This window comes from Malus domestica, chromosome 10, assembly GCF_042453785.1.
Source record: "Malus domestica chromosome 10, GDT2T_hap1".
NCBI lineage: Eukaryota > Viridiplantae > Streptophyta > Magnoliopsida > Rosales > Rosaceae > Malus > Malus domestica.
Genome location: NC_091670.1, coordinates 27,344,753 through 27,363,481, shown reverse-complemented (window position 1 = coordinate 27,363,481; position 18,729 = coordinate 27,344,753). Strand labels below are relative to the sequence as shown.

At 35.0% G+C, this 18,729-nt stretch overlaps 1 protein-coding gene across 1 annotated transcript; it reads right to left on the bottom strand.

Moving 5' to 3' along the window:
* Positions 1-13,019: 13,019 nt before the first annotated feature.
* Positions 13,020-13,379, bottom strand: LOC139188651 (interactor of constitutive active ROPs 4-like). Its single transcript, XM_070806295.1, has one exon. It carries the CDS (start codon positions 13,377-13,379, stop codon positions 13,020-13,022), a length of 360 nt encoding a protein of 119 aa, XP_070662396.1.
* Positions 13,380-18,729: the final 5,350 nt, after the last annotated feature.

Sequence of the window (18,729 nt, the reverse complement as noted above, 5' to 3'; positions counted from 1 at the left end):
TATTTGCCCCTGAAACCTAGGTTGTAGCGATTTTTATGTTAACGCATACTGCCACGGACATGAGATGGCATAAGGAAAAACGGGTTAATGAAGATGTCCTAAGGCATCATGCAGATGGAGAGGCATGGAAAGAGTTCGATCGAACGTTCCCTGATTTTGTTGCTGATTTTCATAATGTTAGATTGGGACTTGCCACTAACGGATTTAATCCATTTGGGGTTTTAAACCAACACCACAGTACTTGGCCAATTTTCGTATTTCCGTATAATTTGCTGCCATGGAAATGTATGAAAAAAGAATACATGATGATGACTCTATTGATAACTAAGGATCCTGGTAGGTCAATTGATGTATACTTATGACCGTTGGTGGATGAGCTAAAAGATTTATGGACACACAGAGTGTGCACATACCATAAATGTACTGGAAATATGTTCAGTTTGTGGGCTACAACGATGTGGATTGTGAATGATTTCCCTGCATATGCAATGGTTTCCGGGTGGAGCACTAGGGGTTATATGGCATGCCTTGTATGCAAGGAAGACATAACTTCTAGTTGGCACGCTGGAAAAGTTTGTTACCTTGGTCATCGGAGATGGTTGCCTTAGGACCACGAGTGGCAAGAGAAGGATAAAGAGTTTGACGGGGAGAAAGAGCATCGCCTCATATTTTGGAACAACTTAACTGTTTGGATTTTGCTCATTTCGGGACCAATATCAAGAGGACCAAACCTTCTACACATATGAATTGGATACATAAGTCTATGTTTTTTGAACTTCTGTATTGGTCCAAGCTAAAATTGAGACACAACCTTGATGTTATGCATGTTGAGAAAAATGTATTTGACACATTGGTCGGCATAATTCTAGATATTGAGGGCAAGACAAAGGACACGATCAAAGCTCGTCTTGATTTGGAACGAATGGGAATACGACAGGGTTTATGGATGAATAGGGACAATGATAAAGGTAGAAGGGATCTTGCATTTCTAGCCTAAAGAGTCATGATTGCCATGTGGTTCTGCAACGCCTACTTCCTATAGGTATTTGACATCTCTTGCCATTTGATGTAGTGAAACCAATAATGTTGTTGTCCAATTTTTTTTTCCGCAATTGACGTCAAGAACATTACGAAAAATTGACGTTAATCAGTTGTGCCATAACATTGTGCAAGTTCTATGCAAGTTTGAGATGATATTTCCTCTAGCTTTCTTCACAAGTATGATACACGTGACGGTTCACTTACTAGAGAACGCATTGCTTGTTGGACCAGTCAACTTTCGATGGATGTATCCAATAGAAAGGTATATATTCCTCGTCTATTTTATTAATCAATATTAAATATATTATGATTAATAATATGTGTATCGTATTATTTTATTTTGGCAGGCTTCTCGGAGACTTGAAGAAAAGTGTACAAAACAAAGCGAAGCCAGAAGTATCCATTATACAAGCGTGGGTGGCATATGAGGCGCTTACATTTTGTGGAATGTATTTAAAGGATGTTGAGACAACTTTCAATCATCCTCCTTGCAATAATGACGAGGGTGTGAGAAAGGAGAAACTTTCAGTTTTAATCGCTATACCATTCGAAGATCTGATTTGTGGCGAGTCATTTTCCAAGAAGGACATGGAGCTAGCGCATTGGTTCGTACTCAACAATTGTGATGAGACATTGTCATACCTAGACGAGCATGAAAATATGATGAAGTAAGCACATCCTTCACATTTGTATGCCAAGAAACACAGTGAATTGTTTCCGCAGTGGTTTCTCGAATATATAAGTTTGAAGTGTTTTGTATTGGACATATATATTGTACCAATTAATTTGGTCGAACTAACAAATTTAAATGTTTGTCTAATATTAGGTAAATCAACTGAAAGCATCGAATTCCCCGACATACAGTGAAGAGTTATATAACTTGGCGTTCAGACTAATTCACGTTGAATTGTACTTGGGTTGCCATGTCAATGACGTCAAGTTCTTAGCAAGTGCACAAGATGATAAGTTGTGTACGTAAAACAATAGTATTCATGTCCCTGAGGGAGGCGAAAGTATAAACATTGAATTCTATGGCAAACTAACAAGTGTCGTGCAATTGCTTTACAAAGACCGGTACCAAGTGATCCTATTTAAGTGTCGATGGTTTGATACAAACCCTAATAGGCAGGGAAGTGTGAAAATAGATCATGGATTATTATCAGTGAACATTACCAAAACTTGGTACGATGACAACCCTTACATCTTAGCAACCATGGCAAAACAAATTGTGTATCTAGATGACCCTAAAGTCGGGAGGGGTTGGAAAGTTGTTTAGAAGATGAATCATAGGAACGTGTATGCTATACCAGAACAAGACCGTATTGACGACGATATCAACAATGTTGCTGACCAACGTCTTGAATCTTCGATGGAAAGTGGTGCGGAAACACTTTGAGATACTAATCTTATCCAAGAACTATTTCAGATAGAAGGAGTATCTTTAATCGAAATACCGATTTAGTCCATCACAATTGACCTCAATGATCTTCCACAATATGATGGTCCAGTGTGCACAAACGACGATGGTGACATACCTATCAATGGTGAGGAATGGGACACTAAAAATGATGATAGTGACGAAAGTGAAAGTTATTATAGTTCGGATGAAAATTAAGGCAATTTATTTGTAACTTTTTTGTAAAACACATGAAATGGTTAATGCATTATATAGAGTGATGAAAAAAAAAATGGTATGAATGATTCCCATTTTATATGTGAATTACTTTGTAAATAAATTTGTTTTATTTGTATTTTGTAATAAATTGTAAACAAAATAAAAAAAAACCAATTTAAAACATAATGCGTGATGCATTAAAAAATTTTGGTCACGCAAGCATTTTAATTTTACGTGGGATTATTGAATTTTCAGACACTTGCATGACGAATACATATATTTCATCACGCAATCGCGGAAGTGTTTGAAAGTTCAATTAAGGCGCTTTTTTTTTTGCGAAAATTAAAAAAAACTTGCACGACGATTGTTTAGCCTTGCGAGACAAAGCCTCCGTTGAGCAAGATTCTATATTATTAACCCCATGCATCTAGTTCCTCCCTCACTTCCCTTTTCTTCCTTTTTTGCCAGCGTGATACCCTATCTTTCCTTCCTCTCTATCTCCATTTGTTTCTCCTTCACTCACCTTGTCTCTCCATCCCTCTCTCAGGCCGTCACCGTTTCTTCTCCAAGAGGTAATTTCCTCTAAGTTTTTTGTTTCAATTTTGTTTATTGACTGGGGGTTAGAATTAGGGTATTTTTTTTTCTTTTCAAATTGACGGCGGTGGGGTTAGATTTAAGGTTCGTAAATTGGAGGTTACATTTAGGTTCTTAAATTAGAGTTTTTAGGGTTCTTAATTGGGGTTAGATTTAGGTCTTAAATTAGGAGAATGATTTTGGGCAGTGAGGTTAGATTAGGTTTTCTTAAATTGGGGGTTAGATTTAGGGTGCTTCACTAGGGGTTAGATTAGAGCATCTCCAAAAGGAGATGTCAAATTTTAAACATAAAATTTAAATTTGATAGCCTATATGGCGTTTTGACATCCTTTAAAGTTTTACTCTCCACCCAATATGTCAAATTAAATCATTATTTTATTATGTTACAAAATAAATGATTAAACAAATAAAAATTTAATGAAAGACATTTAATGCTTACTAAATCATGACCGTTCATGAAATGCACCAAAGATGCATGAATGCACGGGTCAAACCAAGCATTCATTATAATAATGATTAAACTAATAAAAAATTAATAAAAAGCATTAACAATTAATTTTGAAGCTACTGTCAAATTTGACAGCAACTTTCTTACTGCCAATCCATGTCATCGCCACATAGGATTTGACATTTCGGTTGGAGAACATTAATGTGGTCTTTTTTATTGTTATAGCTTATGTGGACATTTTGATATCTCATTTGGAGATGCTCTTAGGGTTCTTAAATTAGGGGTTTTTTAATTTCAAGTACAGGGTTCGAATTAGGGGTTTTTTAATTTAAGTACAGTGTTCTTAAATTAGGGATTTGTTAATGTTTTCTATGTATCCACAACATTGCACTTACACTTTTCGATATGCAACAATCCTTTTATTTATTTATCTTTATATCATATAATTCACCTTTTTAATTCTCTTTTATTAGGATTAGATGAAATATATTTATGTTTGTAGTTTTTATGTTGGAATTTAAGATATTGTAGGATGTGTTCTCTATTGTAGGTTTGAAAGAAAAAAATTGAATTACACTGTACATTTGTGGAATAAGTTTTTAGAGATTTGCATTGTGGACTGCCACGATTTCTTGATATATAATGGGGTATTAGCCTTTGTTGTTGCCTTATTAATATGATAGACTCAGTTCAGTTACTTGTTGAATTCGGCCTCCCAATTTTGAAGTTACATTTTTAGGAATGTCATGAATGGATTCTCTCCTAGGTCTGGCTATACTTAATTCACCAAGGACAAAAAATGGGAAATTTATATGTGAAATATCTTTTCAGCCAAATAGGGTAATGTTATGGTGATTAGGTATAACAAACCAATAGGAACACATTAAATCAAATGATTTTTTTTTGTGAACTCCATTATTATTATTATTATTATTCAAAGATATGGGAACCACATGATATAAGCAAATCTGGATTTTACTAATAAATAATGATATGCTCTCTCTCACATTATTAGTTTGTTGTGAGGTCTTTATTTATACATAAGGTAGTAAGGATAACCAAGGCACCTCACATTTGTTTGATTTTAGGTAGTAAACTTGTAAGGTTGTCCTTTATGCTAGTTTCTTCTTATAAGTTATAATTGTTGGGTCTATATCCTATCTGAATTGATTAGTTTGTGTATGTTATATCATTTTTAAGTTTTGTTTCTGCCAAACTTGAATTGGGTTTAGAATTAGGGTTTTTAAATTCTGTTTTAAATTTAAGTTCAAAGTATTGGCATGTGTACAGTAAGTTAAATCTTTGTGTACGAAACAAATTGATTTCCAATTTTGTAGATGACACACCTCATTAGATCTTGGAGGGCGATGACTTCTACACCTAGTCCGATAGCTACACCTTGTCCGACCACTACACCTACTACAGTCGCCACTGCTCTGGCAGAGATGGACCATGGGTCAGTTCATCCGGTTGACCCAGCTGGTCATCCAGTCCCACAGGTGCAAGCATCGTCGACTTCTTTGGTGGCGTTACCTATTAGCGCTCAACATACTCACAGGTGCTCTCGCACTACGGACCAGATGTTGCCATTGGGATCCACAACCGAAGCCTCGGGTACACGACCATGTATATACAATCATAATTCACTCCCTTATTCCCATATTAACTGAGTTTTGTTATTTTAGGTTCAATTTGATAAGTTATGTCATGTAAGGATTAAAAAGTTGTCATCGTTTTGAACCTTTTATTAAACTGTTTTGATCATTGTGTTGGATACGTATATTGTTTATGTTATTTTTAGGGTTTTGGGAAATGTTTTAATTATAGGGGAGGTTATGCTGAAATTTAAGTAGGATTTTTTATTATTTTTGTGTTAATGATTTTTTTTTCTCATCTATTTGCAACGAAGAAAAACACCCGGGGACCTTGTCGGCAATTGAATAAGGCGAAGGTCACCCGGGTAACCGATGGTTGTATCCCAATCTAATACGATGAGCGACATCGGGCAGCACCAATGGCGAAGCAACATAGTACATTGCAGACAAACTACAATTTGGAGGACATGGACGAGGACATGTTTGCGTACCTCAATCGACTCTTCTCCGAACGCTATAAGCAGTGGAAGAGTGACGTGCACCAATGTTTCCAACAGTTTGATGATCCGTAGGTCGCTCTTGAGGAGGGTTATTTGAAGGAGTTGGAGGACCGATAAGATAGTTGGGTTTGGCTTTGCGGTCATTTTCAGGAGCCGGGCTATGTGGTGCGTTTTTAATTACGACTTCTTTCATTTTATTTTATTTTAATTTTTACTAATGTTTATTATTATTTTTTAATTTTTCTTTAAGTATTACAACTAATACATTTTTTTTGTATAACAGAAGAAGGCGAAGGTGAACAAGATCAATCGGGATAAGAAGACTCTTCTCCACCATTCGGGTTCAAGGCCTTTCTCCTATAGGATGGAGGTACGACGGAAGGTATATATTACAACTTTCATTTCCAATTTTAAAATGTTGCTAATAATTTTTTTTTCGTACTATCATTTTCCTTATCTTTTTTTATTTTATGAGGGTTCAAAATTTTCAAAGATCGACGTCGTTGTTGACGTTTATGTTCGGCCTGAGAATGAGTTAACCGAGTCCCTTCATATAATTAATTTCTTATGCATTAAACATTTATACTAATTATTTCAAATTGTTTTCGATTAATAATCCATGTTTTTTTTCGCAGGCGACTATAGTGGAGAAGAGTCAGTCGGTGCTTAAGGAGTTCGCCTCCCAGCTTCCCTCAAACACGCCGATCGAGTCTGTGGATCCCCCTGAGGATGCAGGGTTTCACAATGTGACAGAGATGTTGGACCAGACTTTCGGTCGGAGGCCAAGGACATATTCTTAGGGGATGAGAAATGCCAAGCGATGGGAGAGTGGAGCTTCGTCATTCTCGCAGTCAAAGGGCCAGGTTACGGCTTTGACGCAGGAAGTCACTGGCTTGAGGAGTGCGCTGACATCGTACAAGTTTCAAATGTCAATGCTTGTACAAGCCCTCAGTTCCTCCGAAATACGTCTCCCCATTTTTTCTGCACCATCACCCTCAAAGCCTTTCCACACCGAGCAAGCACAGCAATTAGGCCCGTCGACCTTTGACCTCGTTCCCAACCAGTAGCAAGATTACCAAGCACCTCCGAACGACATGCCTATAGATTTTTACGCTTTTTTTTCATAGTTTTGTTCCCCATTTCTTTTAAAACTTTATATTTGTACGTACATTTTTATTTATATTATAAATAAAAATTATTTTTTATTCATTAATTTGCTTTTTTTTGTCATTAGTATGAAATCTTGTTTTTTTTTTCATTTTCCTTTTATTCGATTTATAAATTTTTTTATTACAATTTAAGCGCGTCTAATGAATTAATCGCGCATCACCACGCGACTCTTAATTTTTCGTTGCTCAAACTTTTCGAGACAAACTAGTCCAAAACCACTTGTACCCTTTTATATTGTATGACAAAAACCTTCGTCCGTATAACTTTCGCGTGACGAGTACTAAAGCGTCGCGCAATTGTTTAGACGTGCGACGAATTTAAGGTGTTCGTCGTGCAATGTCTTTTTTCATGACCTTTGCGCAACGATTTTTTGGTCGCCATAGTTTTTGTACGACCTAAGAGCAGTGCCACTCGGGCTTGATAGCCCGACATTGAGTCCGAAAAATGGTCTGGCCTCCTTTATTTCTGCTTCACCCTAGCCTAATAGGCTAGCACCTAGCCCAAGCCAGGCCACATGTTGGCCAAGAATCGACAGACCTGTTGATCGGCCCATCTGACGCCAGCGTGGTATCGAAGGTCGTTTGAATTTTTTTTTTTGCACTAGGTGCATGGGAAGCACCAGCGACTGGGCGCGCATCATCGACAAAAATCCAGAGCCAGGGTCCACTTGCGCAGACGCACTTAGCACACTGATAGGGAGGTCACGTGGATTTCCAACGGCTAGTTTTCTGGACCGTTGGATTTCCAACAGTAAAAAAAATTTGAATTTGAATTTTGATCTGGATCAATGGTCCACATTTCCCCCCAAAAATTTAAAAAAAAGGCACAACGGTCATAATTATGACCGTTGGCCATGTGTCAACTTATAGGTTGTTGGATTTGAATATTTTTCAAATCCAATTGTCCAAACTAATTAACTAAATTAAAATTTATAAAAAAATTATGAAAAATTGTTAAAAAATACAGAAAAATTAAATTTTTTTTCTATAAATACCTAACCCTCATCTTCCACCTTACACCACATTTCAATATTTTCTACACTTTCTACACTTTCTACATTTCATTATTTTCTACACTTTGAGAAAAAACGACTACGTGGAAGCTCATCGAAGATCTTACTTTGTGTGAATGCGGGGTTCACACTACTCATGACCCGATTACGGGTAATGAGATGGATAAGCAAAAAATGTGGAGTAAAATTACGAAAACGTTTTGCGATATACATGGAAAAGACACTAGAAGTAGTCAAAGTCTTCAAGGTCGTTGGAAAAAACTCAACGCATCCTTTACTTGTTGAAAATCTTAACGGAAATCTATCCACAAAATAGGACGTTTTGATAATGACACGTGGCATGACAAGATTGGTTGAAAATCTTATCGTAATCTTAATTAAATTATTGTAAATAGATAGTAACACGTGGCGTGTCGGGATTTGTTGAAAATCTTAGCGGAAACCTATTTACAAAATAGTACGTTCGGATAATGACATGTGGTGTGACGAGATTGGTTAAAAATCTTATCCGAAATTAAAACTATTTTATTTATTTATTCTTTTATAAAAAATATAAAGTATTCTAAATGGGTTGGGTGCCAGCGCATTTTGTAGGGGATGAGATCGTTTGTACTAGGGTATTTTTTTAGGGGTGAAGATGCATTTGACTTATTACTGTTCAGTGGGGTCTATTACTGTTCACTGAGTGGATTAAATGGGGTGGGTGCTAGCGCAATTTTTTAGGGGTGGAACTGTTATAAGAATGCTTTGCGCGACAAAATGTCCCTCGTCGCGCAAACTGTTTAATTTAGTAGCGAGCGACTTGATTTTGAGACAAAAATTATGTCTGTGGACACAACTGAGATGGGGGATGAGGAATGACTATATTATACCAATTTAGAATGAAAATTCTTACCGGTGATGATTATTGAGTTAGATTTTTATTTCTTCTATTTTTCAATTAAGAGGTTGTATTTTGTTGGATTATTTGTATTAGTATTTTGTTATTAATATATATATATATATATATATTTTTTTTTAACATGAATATTATATATATATATATATATATATAATTTAAAATATAAAACAGAAATTCAGAAAAGAAAATAATGCAATACAATAATAGTTTAATTTGACATATTGGATAGAGAGCGAAACATTAAAACATGTCAAACTGCCACATAAGCTATCAAATTTGAATTTTAAGTTCAAAATTTGAAACATCTCCAAAGGAGATGTCAAATTTGACATAGGCTAGTAAATAAAGAATATGGATGAAGATTAAACAATTAATTAAACAGATTCCTCTTCACTGTAAGTGAGAGGTCTTAATTAGGTTCGATTCTTGCCTAAGGCGAATTTGAACCACATTATTACTAACTCATTTTGAGACTAAGCCCACCCCTCTCCCTTAGTGTAGATAATATCTTTGGTTCAAAAAAAAAAACAATTAACTGTTTAATCTTCATCTATACATATTCTTTATTTAATTTTCCGTAATCTATCATAATAAGGGTAAACACTAGTACGCGCATACTACATTAGTTTGTTAACCCACTTTTTAAGAGATATGAAATTTACATATAGTTGTGAAGTATATTAGTATGTGAGAGATGTGGTCAATAATAAGGTACGAGTATGATTATTGTATTCGCTGGACTATAAGGTTGTTGTATATCTTCCCTGACATGCTTTTATTTTTGGTTTTTTGTGGATATATAACATCCCAATAGAGTGTTCAAGAACAGTACAATGCTGGGAGCCCTGCGCAAAAGATGTTTGTGGGAGGAAGCATATACATGGAATGGAGAATCTTGGGCATCAAATGGCAAAAAAGTAAATTGGTCCCATTCACCCTTCCAAGCACACATTATCAAAGATTTAATGTAAATGGATGCCAATTTGAAGCCAAATGCTCTTCTCAATCTCGTAACTACTTGTGGAACGACAAAGATGAATTGGAACTGACCCCAGAGCAACAAAGATCCTATGAGAATATGAATCAGAAATATCTGTTATATGATTATTGTTCTCTTAGGGGAGAAAAATTCAAGGAATGACATGTGAAATAATTAAGATGTAAATTGGTCTATTTTTTTTATTTTCAATATTATACTTGTGTAACACGAATTTTAATTTTTTGTACATGCATTCTAAACGCAAGTTTACACTTCTTCCTTATTATACAATATATCTTTTTCTAAATGAAAATAGATAAGTATAATTTTAAAAGTAATGAAGTTTCTGAGGATACTTTAATCTTTTTTAGTCTTAAATCTAATTCAATAAATATATGATCTAATACGAATCCAATACTTATTGAATATTATAATCATGCAAGATAATGTTTGCATCCTCCCTTAGGAGGATGAGCTCATTTCCGACTTACTTATAACGTCTCTTTATTATAAAACTTTCATGGTCGTAATCGTTCAATTTTCTGATCTTTATTTGAAGATTATTCCTACAAAAATTCATTCTTATCGGAAATCATTTAGTAATCTAAATGTATAAGAAAAAAAAGCAATGGTTTAGGTACCAAGTAGCATATTCATGATAAACTGTAGATTTTTTTCATAAATATGCTACTTGTTACCAACACAAGTTCATCATGAATATGCTACTTGATACTTACACCGTTGATTTAGTTTGACACATTTCTATGGTTAAATGATATCTAATACGAATGATGTTTTTTGAAAGGATGATCTTTAAATGAAGATAAAGAGATTGAACGGTTTCGATTATAAAATTCTCACGATAAGGATACGTTATTTGCTAGTGGTTGAATGAGCTCGACCTCTATGAGGGTATTCAATTATTTATTCTTATAATTATTGTAGGAAAACTTCGTATCTTTGTTTGAAATATAATGTGAATGCAAAAGTGGTGCACAATGCATATAATTATTAACTTTTTACTATTAATGAGAGATTACCATTCTATGACTACCTTGCTACATGTATTGTGCCACTCAAACATATTCCCCTTGCCTTTTGGCATTTCTCGTTCATTTAGGCTTCTACCTAGACATATTTAAAGGATCAAAAGTAATTTTCAACCAGTCTAAAAATCTACTATCCCAAAATCTACCTTCCATATTATCTATATTCCTTTTGTTCATACCAGTGAGAGTGAACCAACACCCACTACACGGTATTCTTCCCATTTAACTTAGCCACAAAATTAAAGGATTGGATTTCTCATTCACCTTTAATCAAATAATAAGAAAATGAAAAGTCATTTAGTCACAGATGATGCTTTAATGCAACAGAAGTCACAAAATCCAAATTAGATTATTGGGTTTTATTTTTATTTTTTATTTTAGCCAAAATACCAAAAGATAATCAACACCAAATCCCACGGTGCAAAAGTTGGAATGGGCAGTGGGCCCCCTGACCTTTTAGCCTGGAAACACCAATAGGTAGTCAAAAGCGTGTAAGTAATAAGAAGTAACAAGTTGGTAAGGAGGCAGATTCTCTGCCCCTCACTTTTCGTGTTCTTTCTTGTTTTTCTGTTTATATGATCACGGTTAAATTATATCAATATTTTATATTACTATTTATTTTTGTCTTATTATCTTTATAAAAAAATAATATAAAATATTGATATGACTTAACCGTGATCATACAAAACAGAAAGACACGGAAGGCCTAGATGACCCGTGAGGGGTGTGCAGAGGCTCTGTGAAAGCTGGGTGGGAATTGGCGTGTCTGGGTTCTCCAATGTTTCGTGTTAGGGAGAAAATTAAGCTACAAGGCATCAATTGCTGTAATGGGTCAATCATACAACACTGTCTATTCCGAGTGATATTGTGGAAACGGAAGATAAGCTTAATTCTCTTTTTGGACAACCTTTCAATGAAACCATGATTGCTCAGCGATACGAATTGTATACAAGACTTTATTCTTTATTGGCACAAGAGGAAGCATATTGGCATCAAAGATCCCGGGACAATTGGATGAAGTTGGGCGACCATAATACTCGTTTTTTTCATCAAAAACCTAGTAGAAGACAAAAGAAAAATGGGCTATGTGGTTTATTTGATGATGAAGGCGTTTGGCATGAGGACAAGAGAGGCATGGAATCCATTATTGTATCTTATTTCACCAAACTTTTTCACTCCCAGAGCCATGGAATCCATTATTGAAAACCTGGGCAATGTTTTTATCGAAGCCCATTGTTTGCACCCTATTATCTCTTTTGTACGTTTTCTTCCAAATAAATTAATATTGTACTTCTTCTCAAAAAAAAAAAAAAAAAAAAACCTCCGCATCATGGCCTCTTTAATATTAGGGAAATTTTATTAAACCCATGCAACCTCTTTTTACACCCAACTTAAAATTTTGAATGTTAATTGTCTATTTTACCCTATTGCATAATTACTATAAAGTACAAAATAAAATTAATAATAAAACTCAAATTTATCAATAAACCCTCTCTCTCTCTCTCTCTAAGATCACGATTCACAATCTCACTATGTTCTTCAGTAGTGTTATTAAACCCTAAAATTCTTTTCCTATTCTGGTTTCTATTTAGCTGAAATCTCAATAGGGTTTTCTCGTACTAGGATTTGGATCAACTTTTGACTCTTGTAAAATTCAGGTTTCTTTTCCTCCTTGCAGATAAATCTGAGAGCTGAGAGAGAAGCTTTTATTTTAAGGAAAACTAATGAAAAGGGCTTGAAAACTTTGAGTTTTAATGATAAGGACAAAATAAAGGGTAAAGTGAATAGTACCAGGATTGACTTTTTAGTGTAAAAATATAGTTTTTCGTTAAAGTAAACAGTACCAGGTGCTTTTCGTTAAAGTTCCCTTTATTTTATAGGCTGGGGTTCGTAGATGATTGTGTTTTCTGGGGCAGTGTAAGCTTTGGTCAGAGACCCGTCAGGACAGAGCTGGTAAGTGGGCATAGAAAAACAAAAGAGAGGACCTTGACTGGTAGATGAGAGAGAGATGTAATCAAAACCCTAGAAAATGAAAATTTTGTACCCTACACATCAACGGAAAAACAGATTTTCAAAGTTAAACACAAATGTGGGCGCGAGATAAAAAAAAGAACTCTATCTTTGGCCTTTCTTTTTCCACAAGTCACCGAACATTTTTTTGCCAGAGCCCTTTCTTTTACCACTACCGAATCCATCAACCAAGTCATCAGCTGGTGACCCCACAAAGCCGATGTAGTCACCAGTTGATGGCTCAATTACTCTACCATTCATCTCCACACCCCCGGCAAATGCAGCAACAGCAGCATCTGCTGCCTTTCTCCACTGCTCTGTCTGCACTCTCATCTTCTTCATCTCCGCTTCCAGTGCTTCCTTTGCTCTTTCCGTTGCTTGCAGCTTCTCGTTCAACTGACCTGCATTTCCCTTACTTACTTCTAGCTCTTCTTCAAGCTGATTTAACTTCAAGGACATTTCCATTTCCTTTACTTGGGCAGATAAAATATTTAAGGCCGCTTCGTTTAGTTGATTCTTTATACCCTGACTTTCTTCACCAAACACTTCTACTGCTTTGCCATCTCTTCCAACTCAGCTCTTAGCATGTCTATCTCATCATTCTTCAAAGCTAGGTCAGGTAAGGCTGAAAGTTTCTCTGCTTCCAAAATCGATGTTGCTTCATCTAATTTATCAACTTGTTTGGTTTCATCTTCCACCTGATCAGTCTCACTAGGTTCAACCTTCACAAGCCATAATTTGAGTTTGATGCAGTTCGTCTGGAGTTGGAACTGTTTAGCCCTAAAATTGCCGAAAAGCCTTATGTAGTTGCATTTAACAAATGGACCTTCCAGATGCATATGAAAACTGGTCATCATTCAAATAAAATTTAGAAGCTCGTGGGATTCGTGTTTTTGCATGACTGCAGTGAAAAGAAAGGGTAGCCATGAAGTGAGCTCTGCTGCTTATGAGCTTCTACGAGAAAATAAAGTGGCCAAGGACGAGTTCCCAGGTCTATTTAGCTTCTAAAAATTAAATGGGTGTAAAAATAAATTCAACATATTGAATTGGATTTATTAGGGTATATTAGGTATTAAATTTGGGTTTAAAGAGATATTAATAGTTTAGTTAAAAATCAAATGGGTGAAAAGAGTAAGTTAGGTGTAGAAATAGGTTAAATGGGTTTAAATAAAATTTCCCTTAATATTATCTAACATTTATCATTTTTATGATTTTAATATTGCTTGTGATTTCGTTCCCTTATTACTTTTAAATTTTCAATTTAATATTCATTTAAGTAAATATGAAAATCGATATATACTAGAAGTGAAATCTGCTCGGTTGTCGACAAATATTAGAAGTAGGCCTTGGCAAGGGCAAACAAATATTAAAATGTTTTAAAAGAAAGAGTGGGAGGTAAAATAGTGTTTAAAACTTTTTCGAATCTCCGTACTTTAACATTTTGCCCGTATTACAAATCATCACCCAATATTTTTCTGGTTTGCAATATTGTCAACTTATTATGTGCTTTGTCCAGCTGTTGTAATTGACCGATTCAATTGATTCTGAAATTATGAAGACAATTAGTGCTGAAAACGTGTAGCTTAATTAAGTGAATACGTCTCTCTTAGTTTGTTGTGTTGGGAAGAAAAACAAATGTATAGCTAATAGCACCGAGATGAATAATTATACACTAAAGAGAATGGCAGAGTTTATAAGATTGAGTAAACTGTCGATTTGCCCCCTGAACTATCACCCAACTTTTGATTTGCCCCCTGAACTTTTTAATTGGAAAATTGAGGACTTAAACTAATTTTTTTGGCCGATTTGCCCCCTGCTGTTAATTTTTCATTCATTCAATCCAAATTTCTGTTAAATGGAAGCATATGCACAACATGTGTGGGTAGTTCGGTCACTTCATTCTTTAAAATAATTGAAAACCTTAGATTTCTAAAATATAAACCTATGCAAATATGTGTGATTCTATAGCTTTTCTGTCTGAATGTCTAGTGAAATGACGCTTTTGTCCACAAATGAGAGTTACGTGGTTTGCACATGATAAGAGTTAACGTTAATTTGGATGAAATTTATGAAAAACTAACGGTAGGGGGGAAATTGGCCAAAAAAATTAGTTTAAGTCCTTAATTTTCCAATTAAAAAGTTCAGGGGGCAAATCGAAAGTTGGGTGATAGTTTAGGGGGCAAATCGACAGTTTACTCTATAAGATTAAAGGGGGGATCTAAGTTAACAAGACACCACACTTTAAAAGGATGGAGAACATCTTCGATAGGGACAATCATCGTATAAAATAAGTATAAAACAAATATAGGGACAAAATGAATTTCAAATTGATCTGAAAGTGAGTCTCTAAAGTATAGAGACTCACCGGATATATAGTGTATGTCTTCACATATATTGTTAATATAAACAAAAAAATGTGTACCTTGAGTTGAGTGAAAAACCGTAACCACAATCCTGATTGAAGATTTTTCTTATAATGCTTCTAATTAATTAAAAAAGGTTAACATAAGTAAAAAAAATTTGCATCTAATCAAACTATAACGTAAAATCATAAAAACTTCAAATTAAGAATTCTACTATAAGGACTCTACTATTAAAGGCAATATTTCTTTAGGGCCACAAAGATTCCTTTTAAGTCCTAAAGAATAAGAGTAAATTGTAGCTATGGTCCCTTAACTTTAACTCAATTGGAGCAATGGTCCCTCAACTAAAAATCCATTACCTTTGGTCCCTCAACTTATCAAAACGTGCAGTTATGGTCCCTCAACTAAAAATCCATTACCATTGGTCCCTGAACTTTAATTCAAGTGGAGAAATGGTCCTTTAACTTTAATCCAATTGTAGCAATGGTCCTTACAATATAACTCGTTTTGACAAATTTTTTGACATAGTTGACGAAAAGAACCATAATTATACACTTTGATGAGTTGAGGGACCCTAATTATATAAATGGTCATTCCAACATAGCTTATTTTGACAAAATTTTGACAAAATTGATGAAAAGGACTATAGCTACACATTTTGATAAGTTGAGGGACCAATGGTAATGGATTGACCATTGCTCCAATTTGATTAAAGTTGAGGGACCATTTGTACAATTTACTCAAAGAATAATTTCATGTTGCAAAACATTATTTTGAGATGACAGAACCATGTTAATTGTCCAGTTGACTTGTATGATTCCAATAAATTGGTTTTGTTATAAAATGAGGTCCATTATTTGTGTGCTGCTTGCTTATTGTATAATTTTCTCTACATTAATCTTATAAGCTCAAACGTACTATTTAGTTTATAATTATTCATCTTAGTCCTATTGGTAGTTAGTAGCCACCCACAAGGTTAAGGTGGCATGTAGCCTAGGGAGGTTTTCTGTTAGAGTAGTGCTATTCATGCACTCACTTTTACTTCTCATACATCTCTCTTAATTTTCGGTTGTCGAATCAAATGAATTGAAGATGATCAATGACAAAAATTTAATAAGGGGGCGTGTTTTGGAGATAAAAATGGGTGTGTGAATAGAACTATTCAATGCAAGTTATTATTTAATGTATATTTAGTAGATGTTAGGTAATAAATGATATGTTTTATGCTAAAAATGACAAATTAGTTCTATCCCCCAGCCCCTTTTGATCCTATTTGTAAAAGAAAGTGGCCATTTATCCTATGCGATTTAGCCTCTATGCTTCTTTCAAGAAAAGAAAATTAACTTTTTTTTTTAAATATCCACAATTAAATCCCTATCTCCGCAATTCTTTACTTTTTGAAAATCAAGAAAAGGTGTCTAGACCTGCTGAGGTGCCCGCCTAAACCGTCTAGATATCCGCCTAGCCCGTCTAGGCCCGCCTAGGTTGCGACTCACTTAGATAGACAATAGATAACTTTCATTTTGCATTTTATTTTTTTAACAAACTGTAAAAGACTTGTTGAATACTTAAATAAACCCACATTATATGCTTGTTCCCCATATTTTCATTATGTTCCAATACTTCATAATATATATATCATTCTATTTTGTAGTTTATGATGAAATTGTATATGTTTTAATTATAAATAGATACTTATATACACAAAATATAATAGATTTACTTAAATCCGCTTGGTCCGCCTAGGCGTTAGGCCCCATCCCACCGCCCGACTAACTCCTAGCGTCTTTTAGAACCTTGAAAAACTGAGACTCTTCATAATATAGCGCCTAGCGTCTTTCTATCACATCATGGTTTTTGCACAACTTATGTGTTAGCATTATAAAATATTGTGCCAATAACATGAGGTGGGGAGAGTCCATGAAGATAAGAGAGTCTCCTTAGCATTTCACAAGCACATAATAAGTTGACAATTGCAAACCAGTAAAAACATTGGGTGAAGATTTGTAATACGGGCAAAATGCTAAAGTACGGAGATTTGTGAATTTTTGAAACACCATTTTACCTCCCACTCTTTTCAAAAGTTTTATTATTTGTTTGCTCTTTTTCAAGGCTTACTTCTAATACTTGAAAATGATAACCTTATTTTTATCTTCAACAGAAGACAAACCAAGAACTTCCCGACCAGAAACAAACCTACTCACTACCAGAAAATAGTCCTTGCCCTACCACTTTTGGCCCAATCGACCACATTTCATCGTGTTAAGCAATTTTACTCGACGATTTTGCAGTTGTAGGATAAAGGTCAACATTTAGAGTTTAAAGTCTTTAGGCGACGCAAATATTTCGTAGGCAAGGACAAAATCATTTGACAAAGTTTTGGTGGCAAAAGAAAAAAAAATGGCGCGTAAATTGTAAATGTTTGCCCGACAAAATATAAGTTCGTTAACCAGAGGACCTTTACCCGACGACACATTTTGTCGAGTCAAGTGTTCATGCCGTTGTGCAAAGGCACACAGTGACATGTAAAAAAAATCTACTGACAAATACTTTGCTTGATGCCTTCCTTGTGTTTGCCCAACAAAATTGAGAGATTTTTCAGTATGACCGGCACATGAGGTGGTACACCACGTGCCACTATACAAATTGTGGGATATGTGTGTTAAAAAGTTAATAACTTAAAAATTGAAATCTCTCACAACTTACATAAGAACAAGTGATGTACCACTCGTATTCCCATCACAATAAAAAGTTTATCAAGAAAATGGTTTGTCAAGCAAACTCTTATTCATTAAAGAGATTCGTGCCTTCTTCTTTCTCCCCTCTTCTTTCTTTTCTTTCCCACTCCCTGCTGCCTTCAACCTACAACTCTGTCTCTCTCACACTCACACCCTCTTCTCCGTCTCTTTCTCAATTGAGTTTGTGTGTTATTAAAATATATGTAGCTTAGGCAAATTTACTTGTGCAACATTAGTGTTGGAAATCATGGTGTAAATTTGTTAAAATTTTCTAACTGTTTATATGAAGTTAATTATGTTGATTAACTTCGTGTATAAATTCGAAAGAACTTTAGACCCGTTTGAGAGTCTGTTGGATGCACGTTTAGACATAGCGGCTATGCAATCTAACTAATTCTTGAATTGTTCAATTCGGACAGTTCGGGAGTGCACTAGTATATGTGTACGGTTTGCGATGAACGTGGCAAAGTTTAATCGTAAAAAAATCGAAAGCTTCCCCCTAATGTTTTTGTGAACTTGGGAACCCCTAGGGAGATGCTGCCAAATTTTTACAATCGGAAATAGTCGTGTGAATCGTAAATCACAACACAAAAAGTACACTTTTGAATGAAATAAGATCATTCCCGAGACATAAAGAGGCGATGAAGCGAATATGAAATTCTAATGATGATTAAATGAATGTTCTTAATCAGTAACATGTAATGCATTTTCAGG

Excerpts from the sequence above, each read along its gene's own strand:
- LOC139188651 (XM_070806295.1), bottom strand. The coding sequence starts at position 13,379 with ATGGAAATGTCCTTGAAGTTAAATCAGCTTGAAGAAGAGCTAGAAGTA.